This window comes from Phyllopteryx taeniolatus, chromosome 12 (assembly GCF_024500385.1).
Source record: "Phyllopteryx taeniolatus isolate TA_2022b chromosome 12, UOR_Ptae_1.2, whole genome shotgun sequence".
Taxonomy (NCBI): Eukaryota; Metazoa; Chordata; class Actinopteri; order Syngnathiformes; family Syngnathidae; genus Phyllopteryx; species Phyllopteryx taeniolatus.
In genome coordinates this window covers 21,847,148-21,874,163 of record NC_084513.1, presented here as the reverse complement: position 1 = coordinate 21,874,163, position 27,016 = coordinate 21,847,148, and the positions used below count along the sequence as shown (strand labels likewise).

At 45.6% G+C, this 27,016-nt stretch overlaps 1 protein-coding gene across 4 annotated transcripts in view; it reads left to right on the top strand.

Annotated features, from left to right (window-relative positions):
• The window catches only part of ttn.1 (titin, tandem duplicate 1), a 196,003-nt gene that overhangs the window by 108,718 nt on the left and 60,269 nt on the right, over positions 1-27,016 (top strand). For all 4 annotated transcript variants that reach the window (XM_061792602.1, XM_061792600.1, XM_061792601.1 and 1 more), the window contains 55 exons: positions 61-327; positions 422-691; positions 787-1,086; positions 1,161-1,463; positions 1,543-1,730; positions 1,805-1,919; positions 2,000-2,287; positions 2,402-2,553; positions 2,700-2,847; positions 2,949-3,126; positions 3,221-3,342; positions 3,467-3,754; positions 3,986-4,282; positions 4,368-4,554; positions 4,630-4,745; positions 4,824-5,123; positions 6,100-6,399; positions 6,508-6,613; positions 6,740-6,936; positions 7,028-7,336; positions 7,425-7,703; positions 8,420-8,719; positions 8,797-9,099; positions 9,267-9,463; positions 9,543-9,726; positions 14,532-14,834; positions 15,973-16,272; positions 16,576-16,694; positions 16,821-16,998; positions 17,088-17,372; positions 17,505-17,798; positions 17,892-18,191; positions 18,283-18,464; positions 18,601-18,730; positions 18,807-18,997; positions 19,101-19,530; positions 19,699-20,004; positions 20,084-20,265; positions 20,364-20,493; positions 20,595-20,746; positions 20,920-21,067; positions 21,137-21,302; positions 21,386-21,537; positions 22,554-22,850; positions 23,039-23,338; positions 23,417-23,731; positions 23,815-23,963; positions 24,120-24,270; positions 24,357-24,638; positions 24,760-25,062; positions 25,207-25,509; positions 25,587-25,868; positions 26,106-26,293; positions 26,373-26,484; positions 26,702-27,004. In XM_061792602.1, the coding sequence (XP_061648586.1) occupies positions 61-327; positions 422-691; positions 787-1,086; positions 1,161-1,463; positions 1,543-1,730; positions 1,805-1,919; positions 2,000-2,287; positions 2,402-2,553; positions 2,700-2,847; positions 2,949-3,126; positions 3,221-3,342; positions 3,467-3,754; positions 3,986-4,282; positions 4,368-4,554; positions 4,630-4,745; positions 4,824-5,123; positions 6,100-6,399; positions 6,508-6,613; positions 6,740-6,936; positions 7,028-7,336; positions 7,425-7,703; positions 8,420-8,719; positions 8,797-9,099; positions 9,267-9,463; positions 9,543-9,726; positions 14,532-14,834; positions 15,973-16,272; positions 16,576-16,694; positions 16,821-16,998; positions 17,088-17,372; positions 17,505-17,798; positions 17,892-18,191; positions 18,283-18,464; positions 18,601-18,730; positions 18,807-18,997; positions 19,101-19,530; positions 19,699-20,004; positions 20,084-20,265; positions 20,364-20,493; positions 20,595-20,746; positions 20,920-21,067; positions 21,137-21,302; positions 21,386-21,537; positions 22,554-22,850; positions 23,039-23,338; positions 23,417-23,731; positions 23,815-23,963; positions 24,120-24,270; positions 24,357-24,638; positions 24,760-25,062; positions 25,207-25,509; positions 25,587-25,868; positions 26,106-26,293; positions 26,373-26,484; positions 26,702-27,004 (12,627 nt within the window). The remainder of the gene's footprint in view (positions 1-60; positions 328-421; positions 692-786; positions 1,087-1,160; positions 1,464-1,542; positions 1,731-1,804; positions 1,920-1,999; positions 2,288-2,401; positions 2,554-2,699; positions 2,848-2,948; positions 3,127-3,220; positions 3,343-3,466; positions 3,755-3,985; positions 4,283-4,367; positions 4,555-4,629; positions 4,746-4,823; positions 5,124-6,099; positions 6,400-6,507; positions 6,614-6,739; positions 6,937-7,027; positions 7,337-7,424; positions 7,704-8,419; positions 8,720-8,796; positions 9,100-9,266; positions 9,464-9,542; positions 9,727-14,531; positions 14,835-15,972; positions 16,273-16,575; positions 16,695-16,820; positions 16,999-17,087; positions 17,373-17,504; positions 17,799-17,891; positions 18,192-18,282; positions 18,465-18,600; positions 18,731-18,806; positions 18,998-19,100; positions 19,531-19,698; positions 20,005-20,083; positions 20,266-20,363; positions 20,494-20,594; positions 20,747-20,919; positions 21,068-21,136; positions 21,303-21,385; positions 21,538-22,553; positions 22,851-23,038; positions 23,339-23,416; positions 23,732-23,814; positions 23,964-24,119; positions 24,271-24,356; positions 24,639-24,759; positions 25,063-25,206; positions 25,510-25,586; positions 25,869-26,105; positions 26,294-26,372; positions 26,485-26,701; positions 27,005-27,016) is intronic.

The window sequence follows — 27,016 nt, the reverse complement described above, 5'->3', positions numbered from 1 at the left end:
TCATTCCGAAGTTCTTAACGCATTTTAAAAATCTTCTCTCATAATATGTTTCTCCAACAGAAACCCCAGTGGAGATCATCAGACCGCCTCACGACACTTTGGAGCCTCCTGGCTCGGACGTGGTGTTCGAGGTGGAGCTCAACAAGGACAGAGTAGAGGTGAAGTGGATGAGAAACAACATGATAATCGTCCAGGGAGACAAATACCAGATGATCAGCGAGGGTAAAGTTCACAGACTGCAGGTGTGTGAGATCAGACCTCGAGACCAGGGCGAGTACAGGATTGTTGCCAAAGACAAAGATGCTCGAGCTAAGCTGGAGCTGGCGAGTAAGTCACATGACATGACTATGATTTACTCTGCAATCATCCATGCAGGAACAAAAAGAAAATATTGTACGTATTTTTTGTTTGTTTGTTGCAGCTCCTCCAAAGATTAAAACAACAGACCAGAACCTGATAACAGATGCTGGCAAGCCCTTCATCATTACAGTCCCCTATGACGCCTACCCTCGGGCGGACACAGAGTGGTTTTTCAACAGCGGGAGTCTACCTGTCCAGAACATCGACACCTCAGTCGACAAGACAGTGTACCGCCTTAAAAGCCCCAGCAAAGATGACCAGGGCAAGTACAAGGTGGTCATCAAGAACAAGCATGGAGAGGGAGAGGCCTTCATTAACCTGGAAGTGATTGGTGAGAGTCAATGAAACTGTTGCTTGGTTGATTAATTTGGATTCATCATGTACGATTTTTAAAGTTATCGCGGACGTTATATCGGTACCTTGCAGATGTGCCTGGACCTGTCAAGCACCTGAAGGTGACCGACACTGTTGACGGTGAGGTCAGTTTGGCTTGGGAGGAGCCTGAGAGTGACGGTGGGAGCAAAATCATATCATATATGGTGGAGAGGCGCGATGTGAAGCGTAAAGCGTGGACAGTGGCAACAGACCGCGCTGATGCGCCTGAGTATTGTGTTAGTGGCCTCCAAAAGGACTCCTGGTACCTGTTCAGAGTCTGCGCCACAAATCGTGTCGGGAGTGGGCCCCACTTTGTCACTGACAATGCTGTTCAGGCCAAGAATAAATTTGGTAAGTTAGCAGACATATGATCAATCATATCATTTCAAGACGAAAACTATACTGAATCTGTTGTCTTCCATCAGATGTCCCGGATGCTCCGGAGAATGTAGCCGTCGCTGTGGTGAATAGATTTGGTACCACTATCATTTGGGAGCCTCCTAAATTTGATGGTGGCTCAGAGATCACTGGCTACGTGATCGAGCTCCGTGACAGGACCTCGGTAAAGTGGGATGCATCCATGTTCTGTGGAGCCAGCGAGCACTCGGCTAGTCTTAATGACGTGGTAGAGAACAAGGAGTACATCTTCAGAGTGCGAGCTGAGAACAAGGCCGGCATCGGAAAACCCAGCGCTGCCACCAAACCTGTCAAGATTATGGATCCCATTGGTGGGCAACACTTACCACTGACGATCATCTCTCGTGACCCCGTACAATCTCAATTTACAGGAACATGAATGTGTTACAGAGAGACCAAGCCCACCCCTCAACCTGAACTTCAATGACCAAACCAAGGAAGATGTCATGCTCGCCTGGGAGACACCTGCCAGCAATGGTGGCAGCATGATCACCGGCTACATCATTGAGAAGTGCGAGGACAGCACAAACAAGTGGCTTCGCTGCAATGCTAGACTGTGTCCGGACCTCTCCTACCAGGTATGCAGCTCTTCTTGTAAACCCGTTTGTCTCATTTAATTTAGAATCTCAGCAAAATGACTCTTTTTGTTTAGGTGTCTGGACTGAAACATGGTTCTAAGTACTTTTACAGAGTTTACGCTGAGAATGCTGCTGGTATTTCTGATCCGGCCGAGCAACTCGGCCCACTGCTCGCTGACGATCCTCACGGTACAAAAATTAGAACCAAAGAGATTGCGTTTTAATTTGGCCTGCTTATTGAAATCCATATTGTGGTTGTTTCCTGGCAGTCGGTCCATCCTTCGACCTCAGTGCCTTCAGGGATGGCTTGGAAGTCATTGTCCCTCAGCCTCTCACCATCAGAGTTCCCTTCACTGGATACCCGACCCCTGTTCCCAAATGGAACTTTGAAAAGAAGGAGCTGACGTCAGCAGACGAGCGTGTCTCTATTTTTACAAAGCCCTCGTACACCAGCCTAACAGTAATGCCAAGTGTCCGTCCAGACAAAGGAACCTACACTTTGCAGCTGGAAAATGACATGTCCTCTGTCTCTGGAGAGATTGATGTCAACGTTATCGGTAATGACTATTTTTTTGGTGTTAAGTAGGAAGTGGTACTTCATAGCCAACATGCACAGTACTGTAGTCATTTTCCTTCGTCGTTTTGCTTTTAATTCTTGTTTAATGTCCCAGCATGCCCCAGCGCTCCAAAAGATTTCAAGGTGGCCGAGGTGACCAGACACCATGTCCACCTGATGTGGGAGGCTCCTGAGCACGATGGAGGAAGTCCTGTTACACACTACCAGATCGAGAAGAGAGAAGTGTCTCGTAAGACTTGGGCCAAGGTACACTAATGTTTCATTTTACAGACAGGAAATTCAGCTCCACCCTATTTGCAAAATATATTACACAATGATCCAAATTGTGGATGTGTGATGGACTATGGCCCAGTGAGCATTGGCTTTCTATTTTCATTGATGTCTTATGCCAGGTGGCCTCAGGAGTCCTGGACCTTGAGCATACGGTGACGGATGTGATCGAAGGGAAGGAATATCTGTTCAGCGTTACCGCCTGCAATAAATGTGGACAAGGAGAGCCGGCTTACATCGACGAGCCTGTCAATGTCTCTTCTCCTGCCAGTGCGTGATGATCCCATATAATGCAGTTCACGCATTAAAAACCAGAGTAAAACAAAAAAACAGAGCATCATGAAGAGCTTCCACCACTTTCTTTTCTACAGCTGTACCCAATCCTCCCGAGAACCTGAAGTGGCGTGACAAGAGCGGCAAGGGCATTTTCCTGTCCTGGGAGCCTCCAAAGTATGATGGTGGCTCCCAGATCAAAGGTTATGTGGTGGATAAGTGTCAACGTGGAACTGACAAGTGGGAACCCTGCTCTGATCCTGTTCAAGAGCTGAAGTAGGGGTTCCTTCCAGGGCTCATTTCTGGGTTTTTTTTGTGTGTGTATGTGTGTTCTGAGTTGCCGTGTGTAATCTGATCTTTGCATTACTAGGTTTCAGGTGACTGGTCTGATTGAGGGACAGTGGTATGCCTACAGAGTCCGAGCTGTCAACAAGTTAGGAGCTAGTCGACCCTGCAGGGCTACTGACGAGATCCAGGCTGTCGATGCTAAAGGTGGGCCTGACTGGACTTGTAGAGGAACCTAACTTTAATATCCGAGATAAAGGGCAATGACTTCGGATAATGTGAAATCATGGTTGTATATTATTTTTGTTGGCTTTCTTAAAATACCTAACAGAACCTCCAGAGATACAGCTGGATGTGAAGCTGTTAGCTGGGCTCACTGCCAGAGCTGGCAGCAAAATTGAACTCCCTGCCGATGTCAAAGGAAAGCCAGATCCCCGCGTCAAGTGGACCAAGGCTGACCTGGTCCTGCGTGCCAATGACCGCGTTGTCATCGACACACAGCCAGGGCACTCCAAGTTGTCCATTGCCAACACAACCAGAGGCGACAGCGCTACCTACATCATTGAAGCCGTCAACACCTGCGGACGTGCGACTGCTACAGTTGATGTCAATATTCTCGGTGCGTGTTGCTCATGTCTTAGAGTGGCTTACGTACACAATGATATTAGTCATAGCTGTTAGCTCGGCCATGCGAAGTAACTCTTTTCAGATTTCCTTTGATGTTGTTTGCAATTCTTCAAATGATTTGATGGATTCAAAAGCTACATTGAAATTATATCAATTAAGAAAAGTGAATGGATTAGATTGGATGGAAAAGTGAGGTCATGTTTGTGTTGTCTGTCCTGTTCAGACAAACCTGGCCCGCCCGCTGCCTTTGACATCTCTGAAATCACCAACGAGTCTTGCCTCTTGGCCTGGAACCCTCCAAGGGATGACGGTGGCTCACCTGTTACCAACTACATTGTGGAGAGTCGCAAGATTGACAAAGAGGAGTGGACAAAGCTGTCAGCTACGGTTAAAAACACCACCTTCAAGGCCTGCAAGCTCACTGCTCATATGGAGTACATCTTCAGGATCAGTGCTGAAAACCAGTATGGTGTCGGAGAACCTGCTGAGCATGCGCCAATAATTGCAAAGTATTCATTTGGTGAGACTGAAGTTTTTAGCTTTCATTCTCTTTTAAGTATTCCTTCATGAAATCCAATACCACGTTCCTCTGTGTGTCTTCCTAGATACTCCAGGCCCTCCAACCAGAGTCACTTGCTCTGACATTGCCAAGGATGCCGTGACTCTCAACTGGCTTGAATCAGACGAGGACGGTGGCAGTCCCATTACCGGTTATTGGGTTGAGAAGTTTGATCCCGACAGTGATAAATGGAAAAGATGCAACAAACTGCCCATCAAGGACACCACCTTCAGGTTAACTAACATTTCATTAAAATTGCTTGCTGGCATGGAGACTTGTTTTAAACTCTGCTGGATATTTGACAACAGGGTGAAAGGACTACCTACGAAGAAGAAGTACCGGTTTAGGATTCTGGCTGAAAATCTGGCTGGAACTGGAAAACCAAGCACAGAAACGGACTTAGTTCTTATCAAAGACCCCATTGGTATGCTACAGTGCAAGAAGCTGTGCAGAGTCCAAACAGTGATTCAAATGAATAGCAACAAAATACTGTCTTCTTCAGATCCTCCATGGGCTCCTGGAAAACCTGTGATCCGTGACATTGGCAAGACCTCTGCTCTGCTAGCGTGGACAAGGCCCGAGCATGATGGTAGAGCTAAGATTGAAGGCTACATCATTGAGTTCCAGAAAGCCGGAAGTGATGAGTGGATCCGCATTGCGGAGGACATTCCCCAGACTGAACATCAGCTGCATGGCTTGATGGAGAAGCAGGAGTACACCTTCCGGGTCAAGGCTGTCAACAAGGCTGGCGAGAGCGAACCCAGCGAGCCTGGTGACCCCGTGGTCTGCAAGGAAAGACTCTGTAAGTGGCTGATAGAAGAGGCAACACAGTGGAAAGTAACTAATCACATTGAAACTTTATTTTCACGTAAACATACTGGAACTTTAGCTGTGCAGTTTTAAGTTTGCTTACTTACTTCAAGGTAATTGAAACAACAAATTTCTTCTTACTTCTTACTTCCATCGGCTGCTGAGTCCACAAAAGTTGAACAGAGGCAAATGGACTCTTCTTAGTTATTGAAGACATTTCACCTTTAATCCAAAAGGCTTTTTCTCTGGCAGGTGTGTCCCCTGATGGTGGTCACATGATGGGTGTTTTTGTTGTTGTTGCCAGGGCTGGCTAGGGAATGAGCATTTTGCATACCAACCAATCATTCAACTGCCTGGTGGCAAAATGCCTTGTGAGTGGCCACTTTTCCCATGGAATGCGACAATCTTTGGGGGAGAGATATTGGGACATTGTTTTTGAAGGCATAACCCCCCCCCCCCCCCCAAAACCACTTTTGTTTTGAGATGGCCTCTCTAGTTTGACATTTATGGATGCTTTAACACCTCTTTCAAAGCAGCGGTCCTCTCTGTCCACAATTTGGATACTGCTGCCCTCTAAGGAATGTCGTTTCTTTTGGAGATGTAAATGACTGCTGATTCAGGAACAGAAGAGGCTTCCCTCCTATGTTGTGCCATGCATTTGTGTAGGGGTTGCTTGGTCTCTCTAATTTAGAGGTCATTGCATACCTCTCTACACTGTACTACATCAACAACATTGCTGAGTTTGCTTCTTGGAATTTCATCCTTGGGATGAACCAGCTTTTTTGTCTCAGCTGTTGAGTTAAAATAATCTCCGCCTGTATTTCATTCTATGTGTTTTTGGCACTCTTAGATCAATGTACCAATCTGACTCTACTTGAGCATTTTATGAAGTATATTCCTTTGTAAAGATCCATCTCATAGTTGAAAACTAACACCAGTCTCAACCTCTTCCTGTTCCCATGCGATAGACCCCCCATCTGCACCTCAGTGGCTGGATGTGGCCAACATCACCAAGATCAACGCTGATCTCAAATGGCAGGCGCCCAGCAGTGACGGAGGCTCACCCATCACCAACTATGTGGTGGAGAAGAGGGATGTGCGGCGGAAGGCTTGGCAGACTGTCGACACCACCGTCAAGGAGCTCAAATACACAGTGACACCGCTCAATGAAGGCTCGCTGTATGTGTTCCGTGTGGCTGCAGAAAATGCAGTAGGCTTGGGCGAGTTCTGCGAGCTGGAGGATGCTGTGCTTGCCAAAGACACATTCAGTAAGTTCTGAGTGAGCTCTTGTTTGACACAATTTGTTTGTCATTCAGTCTATCAAAAATGCATGTGCCTTATAAGCAAACACTAACGTCAGTGGAATTTCTCTGCAGCTACTCCTGGACCTCCTTATGCGCTGACCATAGTGGAGGTCACCAAGAGACATGTGGAGTTGAAATGGGAAGCTCCGAAGAGTCACGGTGGAAGACCCATCACCAAGTAAGATCGTAGACCTGTGAAGTGATGTAGATTACACATTACTTTGTAGACTGAAAAATGCCATTCAGTGCAGGGAAATCTTGTTGTCTCGTTGTCTAGTTGGTAATATTGCTTGTAACCTCTCAGGTATGTGATAGAGAAGAAGGACAAACTGGGAACTCGTTGGTTGAAGTGCTGCAAGACCCCAGACAAACAAACTCAGTTCAAGGTGACTGATGTGGACGAGGGCTCAGAGGTGCAGTTCCAAGTGCGGGCGGAGAACGAGGCTGGAGTTGGAGAACCCAGCGAACCCACTGAGATCCTTACCATCGAGGATCCAACCAGTAAGCCACATTTGGGGTCAACGTATGAGGCTCAGTAGTAGAATCTAGAAGACTAGATATGTTCTGAAACCCAGGTGGCCTTTTTGTTCAGGTGCACCATCTCCTCCCTTGGAGGTGACCGTCCTGGATAGCAGCAGGGAGCACATCAATGTCTCGTGGAAACCGCCAGCCAAGGATGGCGGTTCCCCAATTACCGGCTACCACGTGGAGGTGGCCGAGGCTCGTCCGGAGCTGAAGTGGCTCAGGGTCAACAATAGACCCATCAAAGACCTTAAGTTTAAGATGGATGACGGGATCAAACCAGAGAAGAAGTATGTTATCAGGGTTCGTGCTGTTAACGCCATCGGCGTAAGCAATCCCTCTGAGATGTCTGACAAGGTCTTTACCAAGGATCCAGACTGTAAGTTTTACCAGAGCTTCAGAAGGGCGTGTAACTATATAAATAAAGAGAGTACTCAACTACTATTGTCTGGTCATTTTATCTCAAGGTGCCCCAGCCATGGATATGGACACACAGGATGTGGTGGTGATCGAGGGAGAGAAGCTGCACCTGAAAGTTCCATACAAGGGCATTCCGACGCCACAGATGGTGTGGCAGAAGGACACGGTGGAATGCAAGAAAGACGAGCGGCTCTCCACGACAGTGGAGATGAACAGTGCTCACCTGGAGCTGCTCAGATGCACACATTCTGATGCCGGCGTCTATGCCATCACCCTCAAAAACAGCCTGGGGACCGCCAGTGGAAGCATCAATGTCAAAGTTATCGGTATGTTGCTGTGTCTATTTTACTTCATAAGACTTGTAATACATTTTATTTTGGGCGCCTTCCATTGATACTCGAGCTCACGTTACAGAATTAAAAGAACAATATAATATTAGGAAATACAAAAATGACCAATCTCACACAAATTTAAGATAGTTATAACCAAACCAAATGAATACACCAATTTAAAAAGGTTTGTTTTAAGTAATGATTTGAATGTGGTAAGAGAGTCTGAATTTTTAATGTCAGGCGGGAGTGTGTTCCAAAGGTGGGGAGCTGAGTCGCTGAAGGCTCTCAACACCGCCGTGGTGATCAGATGGGTGGGAGGTAGAAGGTGAACAGATGAAAACGGATGGGTCTGTTCATGTGGAGGAGGTTGCTGAGATACTGAGGGATCAGGTTTTGAATGGATTTGGAACACAGGAACAGGATCTTATATAGGAAGCAGCCAGTGACATTCCTGTCTACGGGGTGTGACGTGACTTGTGTGAGGGGATCTTATGAGAATGCGAGCGGCATTTTCTGACCAATTACAAATCCGGTAAGCCAATAAATTGCGGTAATCAAGATGGGATGTGAGAAGAGTATGAATAAGAATGGAAGTATCATTAGTGGAGAGGGAGAGGACACTTGAGGAATTAACTTTTTCCAATTGGAGAATCGTGTTTGGCCATGAATGCCATTCTGATATGCGTCTGTCTCTTCATGATCTCGTACAGGGCTCCCTGGTCAGTGTAAAGACATCCGATCCAGCGATGCCACAAAGAACTCTTGCAAGATCATCTGGGAAGCACCCACGGATGACGGCGGCACACCGGTTGTTAGTTATACGCTGGAGCGTCGCGAGGCCTCCAAGAAGACCTACATGCCTGTCATGTCAGGAGAGAATGTTCTAGACTGCATGGTCAAAGATCTGTATGTTAACTGTGAGTACTACTTCCGGGTCAAGGCTGTCAACAAGGTGGGCGCTGGAGTATATCTGGAGTTGCGAAACCCTGTCATCACAGAGGAGCTCAAGCGTAAGTTAATCTCCAGGCAGTCTACTTGGTTGATGATGGATGTGCAAAGTAGAATTAAAGAGTCATACACTTTACAGAGAAACCAGATCCACCGATCCTAGTGGAGGCCCAAGACCCAACATCCAAATCCATCACCATCACTTGGAAAGCTCCCGATTACGATGGTGGCTGCCCCATTGAAGGCTACATCGTGGAGAAGTTTGAGAAGGACGGCGACCGCTATGAGAGGGTTACCCCAAGCTTGGTCCCTGGTCTCTCGTATGTGGTGACAGGTCTAAAGGAGGAAATGGAATATCAGTTCAGGGTCCGAGCCGAGAACACCGCTGGAATCAGTGAACCGTCTCGAAGCACGCAACCCATCAGGGCTGTTGACCCCGTTGGTATGACAGACAGTTTCACAAACAGTTCCACTTTTACTTGATGTATGTGTCGGATGTTTGTACAGAGTGATTGGATCACCGTGTTATATTACAACTAAATGTTTCATAATGGCTGCAGGAGACTTTAGTTTTAGATTAGTACGTGATATTCCCTTGTGCTTTTTCAGAAAAACCTACGGTCACCCTGAATGCCTATGTGCAGTCTGGTTTGTGCATTAAGAAGGGTGAAGAGATTCGCATCGATGCGAACATCTCAGGCTCGCCTTACCCCAAAGTCACCTGGATGAGGAACAATGAAGATGTCACCAAAGAGCCCACCAAGAAGGTAGTACCACTGGTTAAGAAGAAGAAGACCAAGGCTGAGGTTGGTTTTGTAACAGCAGTAAATTATGTTTAAACCACTGTCTGTGGGGTATTCAGGGTTGGATTTTTCCATCTCCCAGGTTTTCGAACTCAAGGAAGAGTTTGTGACGCCACTGCGTGAGCGCCTCGGTTTGGACCAGACAAGGAAGGGTCACTCCGCACTGATGATCCGAGAGGCGATCAGAGCAGACCACGGCTACTTCACCATCCAAGTGGAGAACACTCACGGCATTGCCACCGCCTCCTGTGTCGTCAACGTCCTTGGTACGTTTTACCTTTGACACTATACCATACCTTTTACCTTTGACTGTCAACGTGGTAAATGTCATCTCAAAAATGGGAAAAAAAAAAAGGTTTCGAGATGGCATTTACCACGTTGACAACAGGGCTCTGGAATGCAACCGTGCAACCTCATTTCTCAACGGTGTGTCTAAAAAAATGTCACAACAGTACGCCCCAGCCAGGAAAAAAAATCTCTGCGACATCGTAGTCTAAACCAATCAGATAGTGAAGGGCGGCACCCCACTTTGATTGCCTGTGGTCCAGATATTAATTTACGTCTGCGTGTGTATACGTTTGAAATGTGCTGCAGTCAGATGGAGAGCGCTGCTTAGTGTAGTCAAAGCTAAGTTTTCCGATGGGTAACCTTTAGCTGTACAATTAAAGAAAGTTGAGCGGTAAAAATTTAATTAGTTCCAAAACCTAATGTGGGAACATTTTGGATTCAAGCCAGATGAACCCGCTAACATCAAGGAGCTGGTGTCGAATTTGTATGAAGTCACAACAAAATCTGGCGACGCAACAAAACAAAACCCAACCATCCCACCCAATTTATTTGGCAACAAAAAACACAGTGGGCCCTCCATTTCCTGTCAGCTTGCAATTAAAGTGGCACTAAACCGGCCCCAAAAATAGCATGTAAATTTGGCACATCACAGAGAAAAGTAATGTTAACAAGACTGCAAAAAAATGTATGAATAAAAAAAAAAAATTGCTAGGTATATAAAATCAGGTTTCAAAACTTGAATAATATGGACCACCGCTCAGCTCACAGAGGCTGTGGGCGTGTCGAATGAATGCGCCAGAAGGAATCAAACATACTGAGGGGGTGATTTCTTTACAATGTAAAATCACGTTAGGAGGCTCAACTTCAAAATTGAATAGTTATTGAGGACTATACTCATAAAAATAAGCACACAAGTCAACTTACCCTCGGTGACAATGTCACAGCCGAACACGGCACCTGACGACAGCGGCACGGTTAAGAGGAAGCCCGGGTGGTTAGACAGTCGGCACTGCCCCATTGACAAGTATCAAGTTACCCACCAAGCCGGGTTGTCTCTGGTGAAGGTTTACAAAACTATCCGTCGTAAAATGCGCATTGGATAGTCGACCGGTGGTGTTGATGTTCAGCTCGCCATCTGCGTGTCTTTAAAAAGTCAATCCATCGCTTTTTTTATTTTCTCATTTTTTGGGAGCTTAAAAAACATCACCGAGCCGTTCTGTAAATTGAGGCATCCATGAAAGGTGCATTTTCGGGGTGTAGCCATCGTTATCATCCATTGATGTATGAATGTGTGTGTGAATGTGAGGCTTTGTAAAGCACTTTGTGCACTGTTATAGGATAGATAAAGCGCTGTATAAGTGCAGGCCATTTACCATTTACAAACTGCAAGCTGCAGTGGAAAATGGGCCTTGTTATGGAAGCTAAGCACAGCTAACTCACAACAGAAGGAGCCAAACGAAATTATGTCCTTACATAGTGGGGGAGGGAACTTTGGCTAGAAAGTATACGCCCCAGCTGTGTTTTAGCCCTGCCCACAAAATCAAGAAACTTCAAATAGTGAAAAAGATGCTTAAGCTATAGCTCAACAATTCAGCACGATATTGTTATGTTTTCAGCACTCATCTTGAAACATAATGTGTTTAGATATCTGTTTAGAGCCACTTTAAGGTAGCTTTTGCTCAACAATGCAAATATGGACATGACAGTGTGCAGATCCTTTCCAAAAAAAATTCAATCTGTTGGAAAGGTTTATTTTCATTATTCCATTCAAAAAGTTTAACTTTCATAGATTATACATTCAGGGCCCACAATTTAAACAATTTCAAGAATTTATTTGTTTATTTTTACATAATTTGGGCTTCCAGCTCATAAAACCCACAAAATCAGGAATTCAAAAAATTTGAATACTGTGAAGAAATCAGCCCAAATTTTGCAGACCATAAATGTTTTAAAGTGAGTGTCAGACACTAATCATCTACTAAACTGAACGCACCTGCACAGGTTTCCCCAGGTCTCATTAAATTGCTTCAATTTGGTTCAATTGTCTCAGTTGGGTTCAATATGGGAAAGACTGCAGACTTGACAACTGGCCAGAAGACCATCATTGATACCCTCCATAGGATGGGTAAGCCACAAAAGTTCATAGCTAAGGAGGCTGGCTGTTCACATAGTGCTGTGTCGAAGCATATCAATGGAAAGTCTAGTGGAAGGACAAAATGTGGCAGAAGATGCACCAGCAAAAGAGATGACGGTGGGCTTCAGTAGATTATCAAACAGAGAAGATTCAAGAATCTAGGAGAGATCCAGAAAGAGTGGAATGAGGAGGGAGTCACAGCTTAAAAAAACTACCACATTCAGACGCATCCGGTGTCGGGTTCCTCTGGTCAGGCCACTTCTTAGCCTGAGCCAACGTAGGAAGCGTCTCAACTGGGTCAAGGAGAAGAAGGACCGGACTGTTGGCCAGTGGTCCGAGGTCCTCTTTTCCGATGAGAGTAAAGTGTGCCTTTCATTCGGGAATCAAAGTCCAAGGGTTTGGTGGAAGACGGGTGAAGAACAGAACCAAAGCTGCTTGAGGTCCAGTGTGAAATATCCACAGTCAGTCATGATTTGGGGTGCAATGTCCAGTGCAGGTGTTGGTAACTCTGCTTTCTTAAATCCAAGGTCACTGCGACAATGTACCAGAATGTTTTAGAGCACTTGATGATTCCTTCTGCTGAGGATCTGTATGGAGATGCAGATTTCACCTTCCAACAGGACCTGGCCCCTGCCCATACCGCCAGAAGCACCAAAACCTGGTTCGATGCCCATGCCACCACAGTGCTTGACTGGCCAGCCAACTCGGACCCGGATCGAAACCCCATTGAGAATCTATGGGGTATTATCAAGTGGAAAATGAGGGGCACCAGATCCAAAAACAAAGAAGAACTGACAGCAAGCATCAAGGAAATCTGGGCTTCCATAACTCCCAGGCGATGCCATAGGCTAATTGCCTCAATGCCACGGTGCATTTAGGCAGTGATTAACGCAAATATTGAAGATTGACACGTTGTTTTGAAAGTACCATATTTTGATTGATTTAATGTGACCCTAATATATTTTCTTTTTTTTCCAAAAACTGAGAAGTATATGGTGATTTCTTCAGTATTAAAATTTTTTGAATTCCTGATTTCGTGGGTTTTATGAGCTGGAAGCCCAAATTATGTAAAAATAAACAAATAAATACTTGAAATTGTTTAAATTGTGGGCCCTGAATCTATAATCTATGCAAGTTTAACTTTTTGAATGGAATTATGGAAATAAATAAACTTTTCCATGATATGAAAATTTTTTGGAACGGGTCTATATATGCGGCACGGTGGACGACTGGTTAGAGCGTCAGCCTCACAGTTCTGAGGACCCGGGTTCAATCTCCGGTCCCGCCTGTGTGGAGTTTGCATATTCTCCCCGTGCCTGCCGGGGTTTTCTCCGGGCACTCCGGTTTCCTCCCACATCCCAAAAACATGCATTAATTGGAGACTCTAAATTGCCCGTAGGTGTGAATGTGAGTGCGAATGGTTGTGTTTGTATGTGCCCTGCGATTGGCTGGCAACCAGTTCAGGGTGTACCCCGCCTCCTGCCCGATGACAGCTGGGATAGGCTCCAGCACGCCCGCGACCCTCGTGAGGAGAAGCGGCTAAGAAAATGGATGGATGGATGGGTCTATATATTGCACACGCTCACATATACAGTATAGCGTTACTCGCTTTACAACGAACGAGATGCAGTCATTCAACATGTTGAAAAAAGCTGTGTTTAAGAAATGTTGTAGACTTTTGGCATTATGAATCTTGACGCTAAACGGGTTGCTTTGATCTACTTATTGTGCTGTTATTAATGTTGTTACTTTGCATTGTTTTCTTAACCAACGAGGAACTTGATTGGCCATATATTATTTGCCTGTTAAGGTATTAACGACTCTATACCTCTGTGCCAAATGTTTAATATTTGTTTACATGCAATTTGTTTAAGTGCAATTTTTGTGTCTCTTTTATTTATATATTTTTAATCTATCTAATATATTTTTTATTTTTCTAGATGTCAGTAACATTTTTTAATATTCTTGGCAATGAAAAGTTAATTGCTCTTAAAAAGGATGTAGTTGAATAATTATGCTCCAATATCATTACATCAGCAGCATAAAAAAAACTACCTCAACAATACTATAGTTTCTGGGAAAATATATCATCCTAAAAACTGTGTTATAGTGACAGGACTAGGTGAGCGGCCTAGGCCCATCAGATTTAGATGGGAAGTAGCTGCGGATGATAAGATGAAAAGAACAATTGACAACTTATTCGTGAAGAATGTTAATTTAAGGCCTGATTCGTCCGAAAGTCATAAACAACTCTGACATAGAGCACTTTAAGCACCAACACGTTTCAGTAAGTTATTGTATCTGTCTTATGGAATTGTGCTTCAAATAAAGAACGTAATGTTGACCACCTTGTTAGTTAATCATTACCCAATCAATAGTGCCTAAAAAGACAGGCAGCTATCTTTTTTTTTTAAAAAGAGTGACCCTTTAAAACTGCTGTGTTGAATGATATACAGTCGAAAATGTGGGTGCACCTAACTTTTGTGCTGGTGCACTGAAGAAAAAAAGTTGGTGCAACCACTGCAAAACGTTAGTCTAGAGCCCTGGACCGGTTTTTGGTTCTGGCACTGGTTCAGACCGGACTGAAATGAAAACAGTCATCTTGGAATTTTTTGTTAGTTCTAACAGCTGGAATCTTTTGTGCTACAGACAAACCCGGTCCGCCTATCAACTTTACGTTTGATGACATCAGGAACACCTCAGTGGTGTGCAACTGGGAGTCTCCTGAGGATGATGGCGGCAGTGAGATTCTGAACTATATCCTGGAGAAAAAAGATAACAAGAAAGATGACATTGGCTGGATCACCATTACCTCCACCTTGAAGGGTACCAGCTTCCCCGTCACCAAGCTGATCGAAGGGAAGGAGTACATCTTCAGAGTTACTGCCGAGAACAAATTTGGATGCGGACCGCCATTCATCTCTGAAGCACTGGTGGCCAAGAACCAGTTTGGTGAGCTCATTAAATACGACTTTTAAAAGATAATCAAAGCTTTCATTAGCAACGTGACCAGATTTCCCAACAATGACAGTCTGTCAAAATGCAGAGTCTAGTTGGAATGGCTATGATTTGCTGGCAACCATTTCAGGGTGTACCCCGCCTCTCGGCCAAAGTTAGCTGGGATAGGCATCAGCACACCCGCAACCCTAGTGAGGATAAATGGTACAGAGAATAGATGGATGGTTGGAATAGCCACTTTAACCTGAGTACAACACACCAAGAATTTTAAAAATCAGATGATGAGTTCTGGAAAAATGTAGTTTTTTGTGTCTGACAAAATGGCCTTTTGGGGGATGATATGATGTATCGCCTCTAGAAAATCTGGTCCAAAAGGCCGTAACATTAGAGTAAAACAGTATAACTTATTTCTCAATGTATCTCCTTAGGGTCAGGGTTAGGTTTTGTTTTTAGGGTTTCGTTTTGTCTGCTACTCGCGGAACCCCTTCTCCAACGAGCTGACACATTTCGGTTAAATATATCCACTAATAAAGTCACACGGCCCAAAATTCCGAGGGAGAGGTTCTTCAAGTCGACGTGTCAAAATTACCGTGACGTTTCAAACTGTGTTTCTTGCCGTAAAAACTCAACTTCAATAGCGCAAATGGAAACTTACTCTGTGAGAAGAGCATTGTGGGCAGGGGAATAGGTCATGTGTTTTAGTAATAAATAGTTTTTTCTTCAATTTATTTACTATAGAGGATTTTAGAGGCCAGCGATTGGCTGGCGACCAGTTCAGGGTGTACCCCGCCTCTTGCCCAAAGATAGCTGGGATAGGCTCCAGCCCGCCCACAACCCTAGTGAGGATAAGCGGTACAGAAAATGGATGGATGGATAGATGGATTTCAGAGGTGTTTAAAGTGTTCATTCCATATATTTTTTTAAATTGCACAAAAGTCGCAGCCACTTGTCACATAGCTACTTTTAATATTTACAATATAAAGTCAACATATATTGAATGAACAAAAACAAACAAGCTGATATACTAGTATAGAATCCTAAAAATTGATGATGAACTTTTACCTAGTTAAGAAATTATAGCAATTGATCATACCAGATCTTTAGTCTAACTCTGGCACCACTTTCCCATCAGATTCTCCTGATGCACCCAACACCCCGAGAGTTCACGAAGTGACGGCAAGCTCCGCACACATCTCTTGGCACGAGCCAAAGGACAACGGCAGTCCCATTCTGGGCTACTGGATTGAGAGGAAGGAAGTGAACAGCAAACATTGGACTCGTGTCAACCGCGTTCTCCTCAACTCTCTAGAGGTGAAAGCTTGCGGGCTGATGGAAGGACTAACATACATCTTCAGGGTGTGTGCCGAGAACCTGGCGGGGCCCGGACCTTTCAGTGAGCCCACGGATCGCATTGTTGCTATGGATGCCATCCGTAAGTAACCCAACCATGGGAGTAGCAGCCACCCGCAACTAACACCATATCCATAGCCCTGTTATGGATTGTTTGTGAATCATAACATTTTTGATGTACCAGAAAATATTGTTTTTGTTTTACAGGGAGTGATAGTTATAAGATCGTAAATTTAGGTTCGATGCCAGCAGCACAAAATTGAATTAAGCCCTTATTAGCAGTAAAACCATATTCAACATACTTTGTAGCTGTAAACCATGTATTCATTATCTCCTGCATGGTAACCACCTGACTGTATTCACCACAATCCCCACTGCACTACAGTGCCTCCTGGTCCCCCAACACCATGGATCGTGGACACCGGCAAAGACTCGGTCATCGTGGCGTGGAAGCCGCCATTGTACAACGGAGGAGGGGACATCCTGGGCTACCACGTTGAGAAGGTTATGATCCTGTTGTTGCTTTGTTTTACATGTAGCTGCTAATCAACAAACAATGACAGTTAACTATTTTGGGTGATTCCTGACACATGAGCCATTCAACGCTGAAACCTCTCCTTGTGATATCAGGTGGTGGCCGGGGAGAAGAACTGGACTCGCAGCACAGAGTTTCGGTGCAAGGAGCTGACTTACAGCGTCACAGGTCTGACTGAAGGAACCGATTACTACATTAGAATCATCGCCGTCAACGATGCAGGTCCAGGAGCTCCCGGAGTCACAGAACCCGTTACTGTTAGGGAGCCTCAAGGTATATGCACAAGGCAGAGCTTATGTATACCAGTGAGAAATCAGTTTTTTTTCTTAAAAATATAATTTCTCATTTTCTGTGCGCTTCAGAACCTCCCGCTGTTGACTTTGACATCTCTGTGAAGAACGGCGTGATCATCATGGCCGGCGAGTCGCTGAAGCTTCCTGCCATGGTGATTGGCCGGCCACAGCCTGAGGTCAAGTGGGCCAAAGATGATAATGACATTGATAAGGAGAGAATGATTGTCGAGACGGATGGCAAGAACAGCAGTCTCTTCATCAAGAAGGCAGTAAGGGCGGATCATGGCAAGTACCAGATTTCAGGCACCAACAGCAGCGGGACTAAGGCTGCTGAAACCAAAGTGGATGTCATGGGTTAGTGTCATTCATTTGATGAGAAAATGTCTTTAGAATGAAGCTTGTACTATTTTTTTCTGATGTTTGCCCGACTGCTGGATGTATCTTCCTTATTTACGTATATTCTTTTGGGGTAAAACATTTGTGCAGACGTCCCCGGGCCTGTCACTGACTTGAAGACTGTGACAGTGACCAAGAAGAACATCACCCTTACTTGGTCTGATCCGCTGGACAACGGTGGCAGTGACATAATTGGCTATGAGGTCCAAAGAAAGGATGCCAAGATGAAGCTCTTCCGACAACCCATTGAGGTGGCGTCCTGCAAGTGTGGTGTCCAGGGACTGCTGGCAGGCGAGGAGTACGATTTTAGGGTCATTGCCCGAAATAAGTATGGAGATGGAACTCCAGCGGACCTTGGGCCCATTCTAGCTGAAGATGCCAAAGGTGCTGCCAAATTTTCCATGTTGAGGCAAATGAAACGACTTACAACAACTCTACAATTATGACGGAAACTCCTATTCTGACGTCTCCCTACAGGTACACCGTCTGCTCCTGAGAAGCTGCACTACACTGACAGAAGCAAGAACACCGTCACGCTGGCCTGGCAGCCACCACGCAGTGACGGTGGCAGCCCCATCATCGGTTACTACGTGGAGAAGATGCGATCTGACAGCAGCGAGTTTGAAGTGGCTAACCGCAAGATCTTTAGAAAGTGCTGTGGTACAATTGAGAACTTGTCAGAGAACCAGGAATACGAGTTCCGAGTCAAAGCTGTGAATGAAGTCGGGGATGGAGTTCCGTCCAAGCCCATCACAGCCAAGATTCAGGATGATGAAAGTACGTCACCAAATCAATTGTGAAACGTTTTGACAATTGAAACGCAACTGCTGGTGCAATGAATTAAAAGTGTCAACTTTTTATTTCACAGTTCCACCAATTATTACAATTCTAAAGTACTTCAAGAGTAATGCGATCATTGTGAAGAAAGGCTCTGCCATTGACATTCCAGCTGAGGTAACAGGACTTCCTCTTCCGACAATCACGTGGATGAAGGACAATGAGGTGATGGACAAATGTGACAAAGAGAAGATTACATTGGAAACTGAGGAGGTAAGAAGTGATTCTTTCTATAGGGAAATTTTTTCTCCTTTTTGTACACTTCCGAGATTGACTGTAGGATTTTTCATGGTACCTATGGAAGGTGAGTTTATTGACACTGGATGTCGTTTGTCTCTTCAATTAACAGGTCAATCGCACGACACTGAGGACAACGATTTCCATGCCAGAAACCATCAGACAGGACAAAGGCAATTACAAACTTCTAGCCGAAAACATCTATGGCAAATCTCAGCACGTCATCTGCGTGGAAATCCTTGGTACGAACATTTTCAGAGGCAGGAACTGCTTGATGAAGAATGTCACTTGTCTAACCTGATGTCCTCTTGTTTATAGACCACCCTCTTCCCCCAAGGAACATTGTGGTCTCTGACATCAAGGTGGACTCGTGCTACTTGACCTGGGATGCCCCAGAAGACAACGGAGGCAGTGAGATCACCAACTATGTGGTTGAACGCAGGGATGCCAGCAAGAAGAAATCGGACTTTGAGGCAGTGACCTCCAACCTCATTGATCGTCGATATGGGGTGAATTCAGATGCATGCACACTGACCTGATGGAAGACCAAGCGTAGTAATGTGAGCTCTTCTATTGTACATACTTACCGTTTGGCATCTGTCCACTTTTTAGGTCTACAAACTGAATTTAAATGGTAACTACCAATTCAGAATCAGGGCGGAGAACAAATATGGTGTCAGTGATGGCTGTGACTCAGAGAAAGTAGAACTGAAGGATCCATTTGGCCTCCCTGGACCGCCACGCAACCCCAAGATCATTGCTGCCACATCAAACACAATGACTCTGACCTGGGATCCTCCGCTAGACAACGGCGGCTCTACCATTCAAGGTTACTGGCTAGAGAAGAGGGAACGTGGAGCTGTGTACTGGGGGCGCGTTAATCGGTGCCCAGTCACCAAACCAGCAGTGAAGGCTCTGCAGTACACTGTACTCAAGCTCATCGAAGGAACAGAATACCAATTTAGGGTGGCGGCAAGCAATGCTGCAGGGGTGGGGCCACCCAGCGAGTCCACAGACTGCCGCTTTGCTGTGGATCCATGCAGTGAGTCATGACCTTTCGCACCCCATTGTTGAATTTTTTTGACTAACTGCAGGTGGAAAGTTATTTAATTTTGTGATTTAGAAACAGGCTGCAGTTTAGGTTAGTTTCCATAGCACTGAAGTTGGATTTGTTCCACACAATGAAATCTTGATCTTTTCTGGTCCTCAGGTCCTCCTACTGCGCCTGGATCCCCTGAGGTCAAAGACAAGACCAAGAACAGCGTCACACTCAGGTGGAGTCCCCCAGACAGGGACGGTGGCAGCCCTGTCAAGGGTTACATCATTGAGGTCCATGAGGAAGGGTCCCCTGATTGGAGAAGGGTGAATCCTGCTGACAAACTCCACCCATCCACTGATATAATCATCCCTGACCTTAAAGAGGGCAAGAAGTGCAAGTTCAGGATCTATGCTGTGAATGCTGCAGGCAATTCTGAGCCTGCCAAGACTGCTGACATCCAGGTTCAGGACATCCTAGGTGAGGATTGTGTCACTTGTTTGCCCAATTCTATTAACATACAAAGCTGTTTCCAACCTTCACTGTGTCTGTCCTTTAGTTGAGCCGACTGTGTCTCTGGATGTGAGCGCGCATGACCTGCTGAACTGCAGGGCTGGAACCACCATCAAGATCCTCGCCACCATCACTGGGCGCCCAGTGCCTAAAGTCACCTGGACTTTCGAAGGAACAGCTGAGACTGAGAAGAAAAATGAACTTCACACACTTCCCATTGACTCAGAGGTAAAATTACACTGACTACAGAGTAATTTTTTTATGAACACAAGCAAATCGGAAGTAATAGGCATTGCGAGCCTGTGATTGAAAATTCCTCACTGTAGATTCACTCCACCGACTCGACCTCCCTGGTCATCATTCCTGAGAGCAAAATGAACCATGGTGGCCGCTACATCATCAATGCAGAGAGCCCCGCGGGACACAAAGTAGTCAAAGTGCGAGTCAACGTTCTCGGTGTGTAATATAAGTCACTCAAGTAATATTACATTTTCACTATTAAACCACACTTTCTAACTTAAAATGTCATGAAATGTCATTGTTCAATGGGACTATAGACCTTCCAGGACCTCCTCGAGACCTGAAAGTGAGCGATATGACCAGAGGTACTTGCCGACTCACCTGGAAACCTCCAGAGAGTGATGGAGGAGAGAGGGTGAAGAGCTACTTCATTGAGAAGAAGACTGTGGTGGGCAAAGCCTGGACCAAGGTGAGGCACATCTAAAGTAACAGTGTGTGTTGTCATGTATTATCTTTACTATAAGGAATGAGTGGTGAATTGGCTCTTTTTACGGACCCTGATGCAGAATCTAAAAAAACCTTGAGAAAACAACACAAACTAAGCTCATTTCAATTTCTTCTACCCTGATCGCATCCACTCAGGTGAATCCATCCTGTGCTGCGCAGTCTCTGGTGGTTCCAGACTTGATTGAAGGTGAAGATTACCTGTTCCGCATCCGTGCCGAGAATCGATTTGGTTTTGGGCCATACGTGGAAACCACTGAGGGAACCGTAGCCAGAGATCCCATCCGTGCGTCAGCACTCTGTTTAAGCCGCTGCTATATGGATTTGCATTTGAATTTGTTGCCTGTGCTTTCAGATCCTCCAGATCCTCCAACCAGGCTTAAGATCGAGGGTGTGAGGAAGGGCACAGTGACCCTCACATGGAAGGCTCCCAAAAATGATGGTGGATCACCTGTCACTCACTATAGTGTTGACCTGCTCTGCTGGGATGTCAGCGGCACGCAGAAGGAGTCCTGGAGGAGGTAAACTTTCATATTAAAACCCAATACAGCTGTCTGTTGGATATGTTGAAGGCACAATTTTAAACTTTCACTACTGACTGCAGGTCTAACAGGAGAGACATTGATATCACATGCTTTAAGGTGGAGGACCTGACTGAGGGAGATGAGTATGAGTTCAGAGTGGTTGCTTACAACCAGGCTGGACCCAGCCGACCATCTTCCACTGCTGGGCCCATTCTCGTTCAGGAGCAGACCTGTAAGAACATTGAGCAGTGGAAAAGTTCATTTTGCATGTCTAATCGGCAATGTCGTTGACAAATACAAAAACTCTGCTGTAAATTATATTATACTACTATATATTATTATACACACCTACAGGTGTGTTAGAAATTGAAGAACTGTTCCCACAAACTTTAGGAGCATGGAATTGTCCAAAACGATGCCTCCTTAGTTCCAGTGAAAGGAACGCTAAAGGATTCAGCATACCAATAGCTTTTGAAGGACTCATTGCTCCCAACTTTGTAAGAACAGTTTGGGGATGGCCCCTTCCTATTCCAACATGACTGTGCACCAAGGCACAAATCAAGGTCCATAAAGACATGGATGAGAGACTTTGGTGTGAATAAACTATACTGGCCTGCACAGAGTCCTGACCTCAACCCGAAAGAACACCTTTAGAATGAATTCAGAATCAGAATTATCTTTATTTGCCAAGTATGTCAAAAACACACAAGGAAATTGTCTCTGGTAATTGGGGCTGTGCTAGTCCGACAACAGTGAATACTTTTGAGACATAAAAACAGTCACCGAGCAATAAAAGGATACCAGTAATGCGGTAATGCCGATAGAGTTTTATTTTTATTTTTGTATTATTTTTTTTTACAATTGTGCAAATGATGCTAAGTCATCTAGCAATTTAGAGCAGTTTGAAATGACCTAGAACGGAGACTGAGAGCCAGGCCTTCTCGTTCAACATCACTGTGTGACCTCACAAATACGCTTCTGGAAGAGTGTGAAAAAATTTCCTACACACACCCCTAAACTTTGTGGGAAGACATTTCACAAGAATTAAAGCTGTTGTAGTGGTAAAGTGTGGACCGACGTCGTTAAACCCTATTGATTAAGAGGGGGATGTCACTTCAGATCATATGTTAGTCAAGGGAGGTGAGCGAATTCTTGTGGCAATATAGTGTGTGTATATATATATATATATATATATATATATATATATTATTATTATTATTAATTTTATTTTTTTCACTGCACCTCCAGGCGCTCCTTCCATTGAACTGAAGGAGTTCATGGAAGCCGAGCAAGGCAGTGACGTCAGCATTGTGGCCAGGATACGTGGTTGCCCATTCCCCACGCTCACTTGGTACAAGGCCCCACCCCACAAGTCCGACAATAAGGTGGAGGTCTGCTACGATGAGCACATCAACAAGATGGTGTCAGACGACAGCTGCACGCTATTGATCCAGCAGGGCAAACGTCCTGACACTGGCCTTTACACGCTTGTGGCCTCCAACAGCCTGGGCAAAGCATCCAAGGAGATGAGGCTCAATGTGCTTGGTAAGCTCAAGGGCAGTACCATCACTCTATTTGTGATTTTCAAAGACAATTTTAGAAGAAAATGGTGGGGAGTATTTCACAACATCTAGTCAACCATGACCACTTTTCGTGGCTTGGTTTTCTAACATTGTTGTCAAATGTTGTTGTGTGCCACGTACAGAGTTATTAAATGTTGTTTTTTCCCCCAGGTCGTCCTGGTCCTCCCTCTGCTCCCATTAAGTTTGAGGAGATCGGGGCCGAGAGGATCACTCTCTCCTGGCTGCCACCAAAGGATGACGGAGGCTCCAAAGTTACCAATTATGTCATCTGGAGGCGAGTGGCTAACAGGAAGACCTGGGTCCCTGTAACCAGCGAACCCAAAGAACGCGTCTGGACAGTGGAAAACCTGATGGAGGGCCATGTGTATGTTTTCCGCATTATGGCCCAGAACAAGTATGGAGTCGGCGAACCGCTAGACAGTGATCCGGAGGCGGCCAGAAACCTCTATAGTAAGTCCATCAATTCTCACATGGGGTACAGCTCAAAACTCATGTAACCAAATGGAAAACTGTCCTTGTGTCCTCCAGCTGTCCCTGGCCAATGTGAGAAACCAACTGTGTCCAGCATCACCCTGGACTCCATGACTGTGATTTGGGAGGAGCCAGAGGACGATGGTGGCAGCCCAATCACTGGTTACTGGTTGGAGCGCAAGGAGACCACAGGGAAACGCTGGGCACGTGTCACCCGTGACCCTATCCGTCCCATGGGCCTGGGTGAATCACTTCCAGTAAGCGGCCTCATTGAGGGTTCTGAGTATCTTTTCAGAGTTACAGCCATCAATGCTGCGGGACCTGGACTCCCCAGTTCCCCGACTGATCCCATCTTTGCCAGAGACCCCATCTGTAAGTGCTCACAGACGTTCTGTGTAATCAAATAAACAAAATTTAACTTTTTCTTTCAAAAAACAACCTTCTCTTTTCTTTAGCCCCACCCTCTCCTCCAACACCAAAGGTTTCTGATTGGACAAAGTCCACCGTGGATCTTCAGTGGATCCCCCCATTGAAGGATGGTGGCTCCAAAATTATCGGTTACTGGGTGGAGTATAAGGAGGAGGGCACTGAAGCCTGGGTCAAGGTGATAAAAAAAAACCTGGTCCCCCATAATAGAATTATACTCGCACCAATTCATCTTTAGCAGCTTCTCCAATGTGCCGGAGATGTCATGATGTATGGTTTCTTCCTGGTCCACTTGCAACAGACAATGGTGACATTTAGTTATTTTTTGTTCCAGGCCAAGGACACTGAAATCCGTGGCACCCGCTTTGTGATTGCTGGTCTTAAGACTGGCGGTCAGTACAGAATAAGGGTCATGGCTTTCAACCTTGCTGGTATTAGTGAACCAGGCGAAGTCCCTGAGGTGTTGGAGCTCAACGACAGAATCGGTAACTCCATTATGAAGAGCTGAAATATTTTTGGTGCAACAATCCTGATATTTTTTCATACAGTTTTATGTAACTTTTCCCTTCAGTTGCCCCTGAGGTTGATTTGGATGCCTCAGTGAAGGAAAGGATGGTGGTCCACGCCGGAGGGGTGATCCGGATCATCTGTTATGTGTCAGGTCAGCCATCACCACAAGTCACCTGGAGCAGGGATGCAGCGGCACTTCCCCCTGAGGCCAAGGTGGAGACAACAGCCATCAGCTCATCTTTGGTCATCAAAGCATGTACCAGAAGGCATCTCGGCATCTACACGCTGACTGCCAAGAATGCTGCAGGCGAGAAGAAGAAAAATGTCACCGTGGAAGTGTTGGGTGAGACATTCAGCACCATCAAATGACATGATCTAATCCTTAGAAACTGTCAGCGCACTTCAGGCTGGAGTGAAGGTTTGTTTAATTTAAATTCCTGGAAACCTGTTGTGTTCTCCGACAGATGTTCCTGGGCCTGTTGGCATCCCCATGACTGCTGAGAACTTGAGCAATGATTGCTGTAAGATCAACTGGTACTTTCCAGAGAACGACGGCGGTTCTCCCATCAGCAACTATGTGATTGAGAAACGCGAAGCAGAGCGACAGGCTTGGACCTCGCTCTCATTCACCGCCAGCAGACAAAACGCTGTAGCGACTGGCCTCACCTCGGGCAAGGCTTACTTCTTCAGAGTTGCCGCTGAGAACGCCATTGGCATTGGACCCTTCATGGAGACAGCAGCTGAGCTCATCATCAAGGAACCGTTGAGTAAGTAAATGCCAATTTTTAATAGAAGGAACAGCTGAGATTCAAATGTAATAAATAACAGTGGAAGTCTTCTTAAAAACCTAAAAAATATGAATGAGAAAAAAAAAATTATAATAAAAACTGAGCATGTCTCCACATGTTCAGGTGTGCCCAACCGACCCGAGGAGCTTGAGGTGACCAAGGTCACCAAAGATTTGATCAACGTTACATGGAAAGCACCCAAGTTTGACGGTGGCTCTGAGATCATAATGTACATCCTGGAGGCTCGGATGATTGGCAAAGACAAGTTCAATCGATTGACCAAGGAGAAGCTGATGGAGAGGAAGTACACTTTTGACGGTCTAAGGGAGGGCGACACCTACGAGTTCCGGGTTATTGCTGTTAACGAGGTCGGGCCAAGTAAACCGTCATTCTGCTCCAAACCAGTCACCTGCAGGGATGAACTTGGTAAGCAGCATATCATTAACCCAACCCAGTAGGCCGTCCTAAGAACTCACTGACTATCTTCACTTTACCTGGTCCAGAGCCGCCGACTATTGAGCTGGACTTCCGCGACAAGCTCATAGTCCGTGTCAATGAGAGCTTCCTGCTGCAAGGTCGCTACACTGGCAAGCCTTCCCCGTCCATTGTGTGGTACCAAGATGACGAGGAGCTGAAGGCTGACAAGCACATTATGTTCAAGAACACGCTGACCACAATGTCGCTAGGTGTGATGAAGGCGCAGCGCCACCACAGTGGCCGATATGTGGTGGTGGTGGAGAACAGCACCGGGTCCAGGAAGGGAGTCTGCAATGTCACAGTTGTCGGTACGAACTTGAAACTCATTCTGCCCTTCATCTTTACAACTGGCATTTGACATTAGCCATTTGTCAAAGGCCAAGGCATAATGGGTTGGGCAATACAATGTGATGGCAAAGGAGATCATCACATGATCATAAAGTCATCAAATCAAAGTCATTCTTCTAGGTTCTTATAGCAGATTAGTGGTTTAGTAAGGCGGTTGTCATGAAGGAACAGTCAGCATGTTTCTGTTTTCCACGTAGACCGTCCATCTCCTCCTGTGGGTCCGGTTGTCTTTGAGGAGGTGCACCGTGAGTACATGGTGATCTGTTGGAAACCTCCTCTGGACAGTGGCGGCGTTGAAATCTCCAACTACATCATTGAGAAGAGAGACACCAATAGAGACATGTGGACCACTGTCACTTCAGCAAACACCAAGACCACATGCAAGGTTGGCGCACATGGATTAGTCATCACATATTTTCTGTGTGCGTGGACTCAAAATTTAAAGTGTTGGTTGATCTTTTCAGATCCCCAAACTGACAGAGGGCAGGGAGTACATCATTCGGATCTCCGCTGAGAACATGTACGGTATCAGCGAGCCACTGGACTCTGAGGAGATGAGAGCCAAAGATCTTTTCAGTGAGTTCTTGAAACAAGCCAACACTTCCCAAACCCCACTCCAAATCCCTTGACACAGGTTTCATTATGAAGGCTTTTCACATTTAAAACAGACTGAAACCAGTATCATTTAATCTTCCAGTTTTAGTGTATGAAAGTACAGAGTAATGAATGGCATTAAACAGTCAACGTTGAAAATGACCCTGTATAACCACATTTTTGTGTGACTCTTCTGCAGGAGTTCCTGAAGCCCCTGAGATGCCAACTGTCAGGGAGGTGTACGCTACCAACTTGCTGGTGCTCTGGAACCGGCCCCGTGATGGAGGAAAACCCATCACCAACTACATCCTGGAGAAGAAAGAGCCTTCTGCCAAGAGGTGGTCAAGGGCCACAAGAGAACCCTTGTACCCTGCCACTCAGTATAGAGTCCAGGACCTGGTGGAGGGCTGTGAATATGAGTTCCGTGTGATGGCTGAAAATGAGCTGGGAACCGGAGACCCGAGTGTCCCCTCAAAGCCCATCCTTTCCAAAGATCCCATCGGTTAGTGTGACT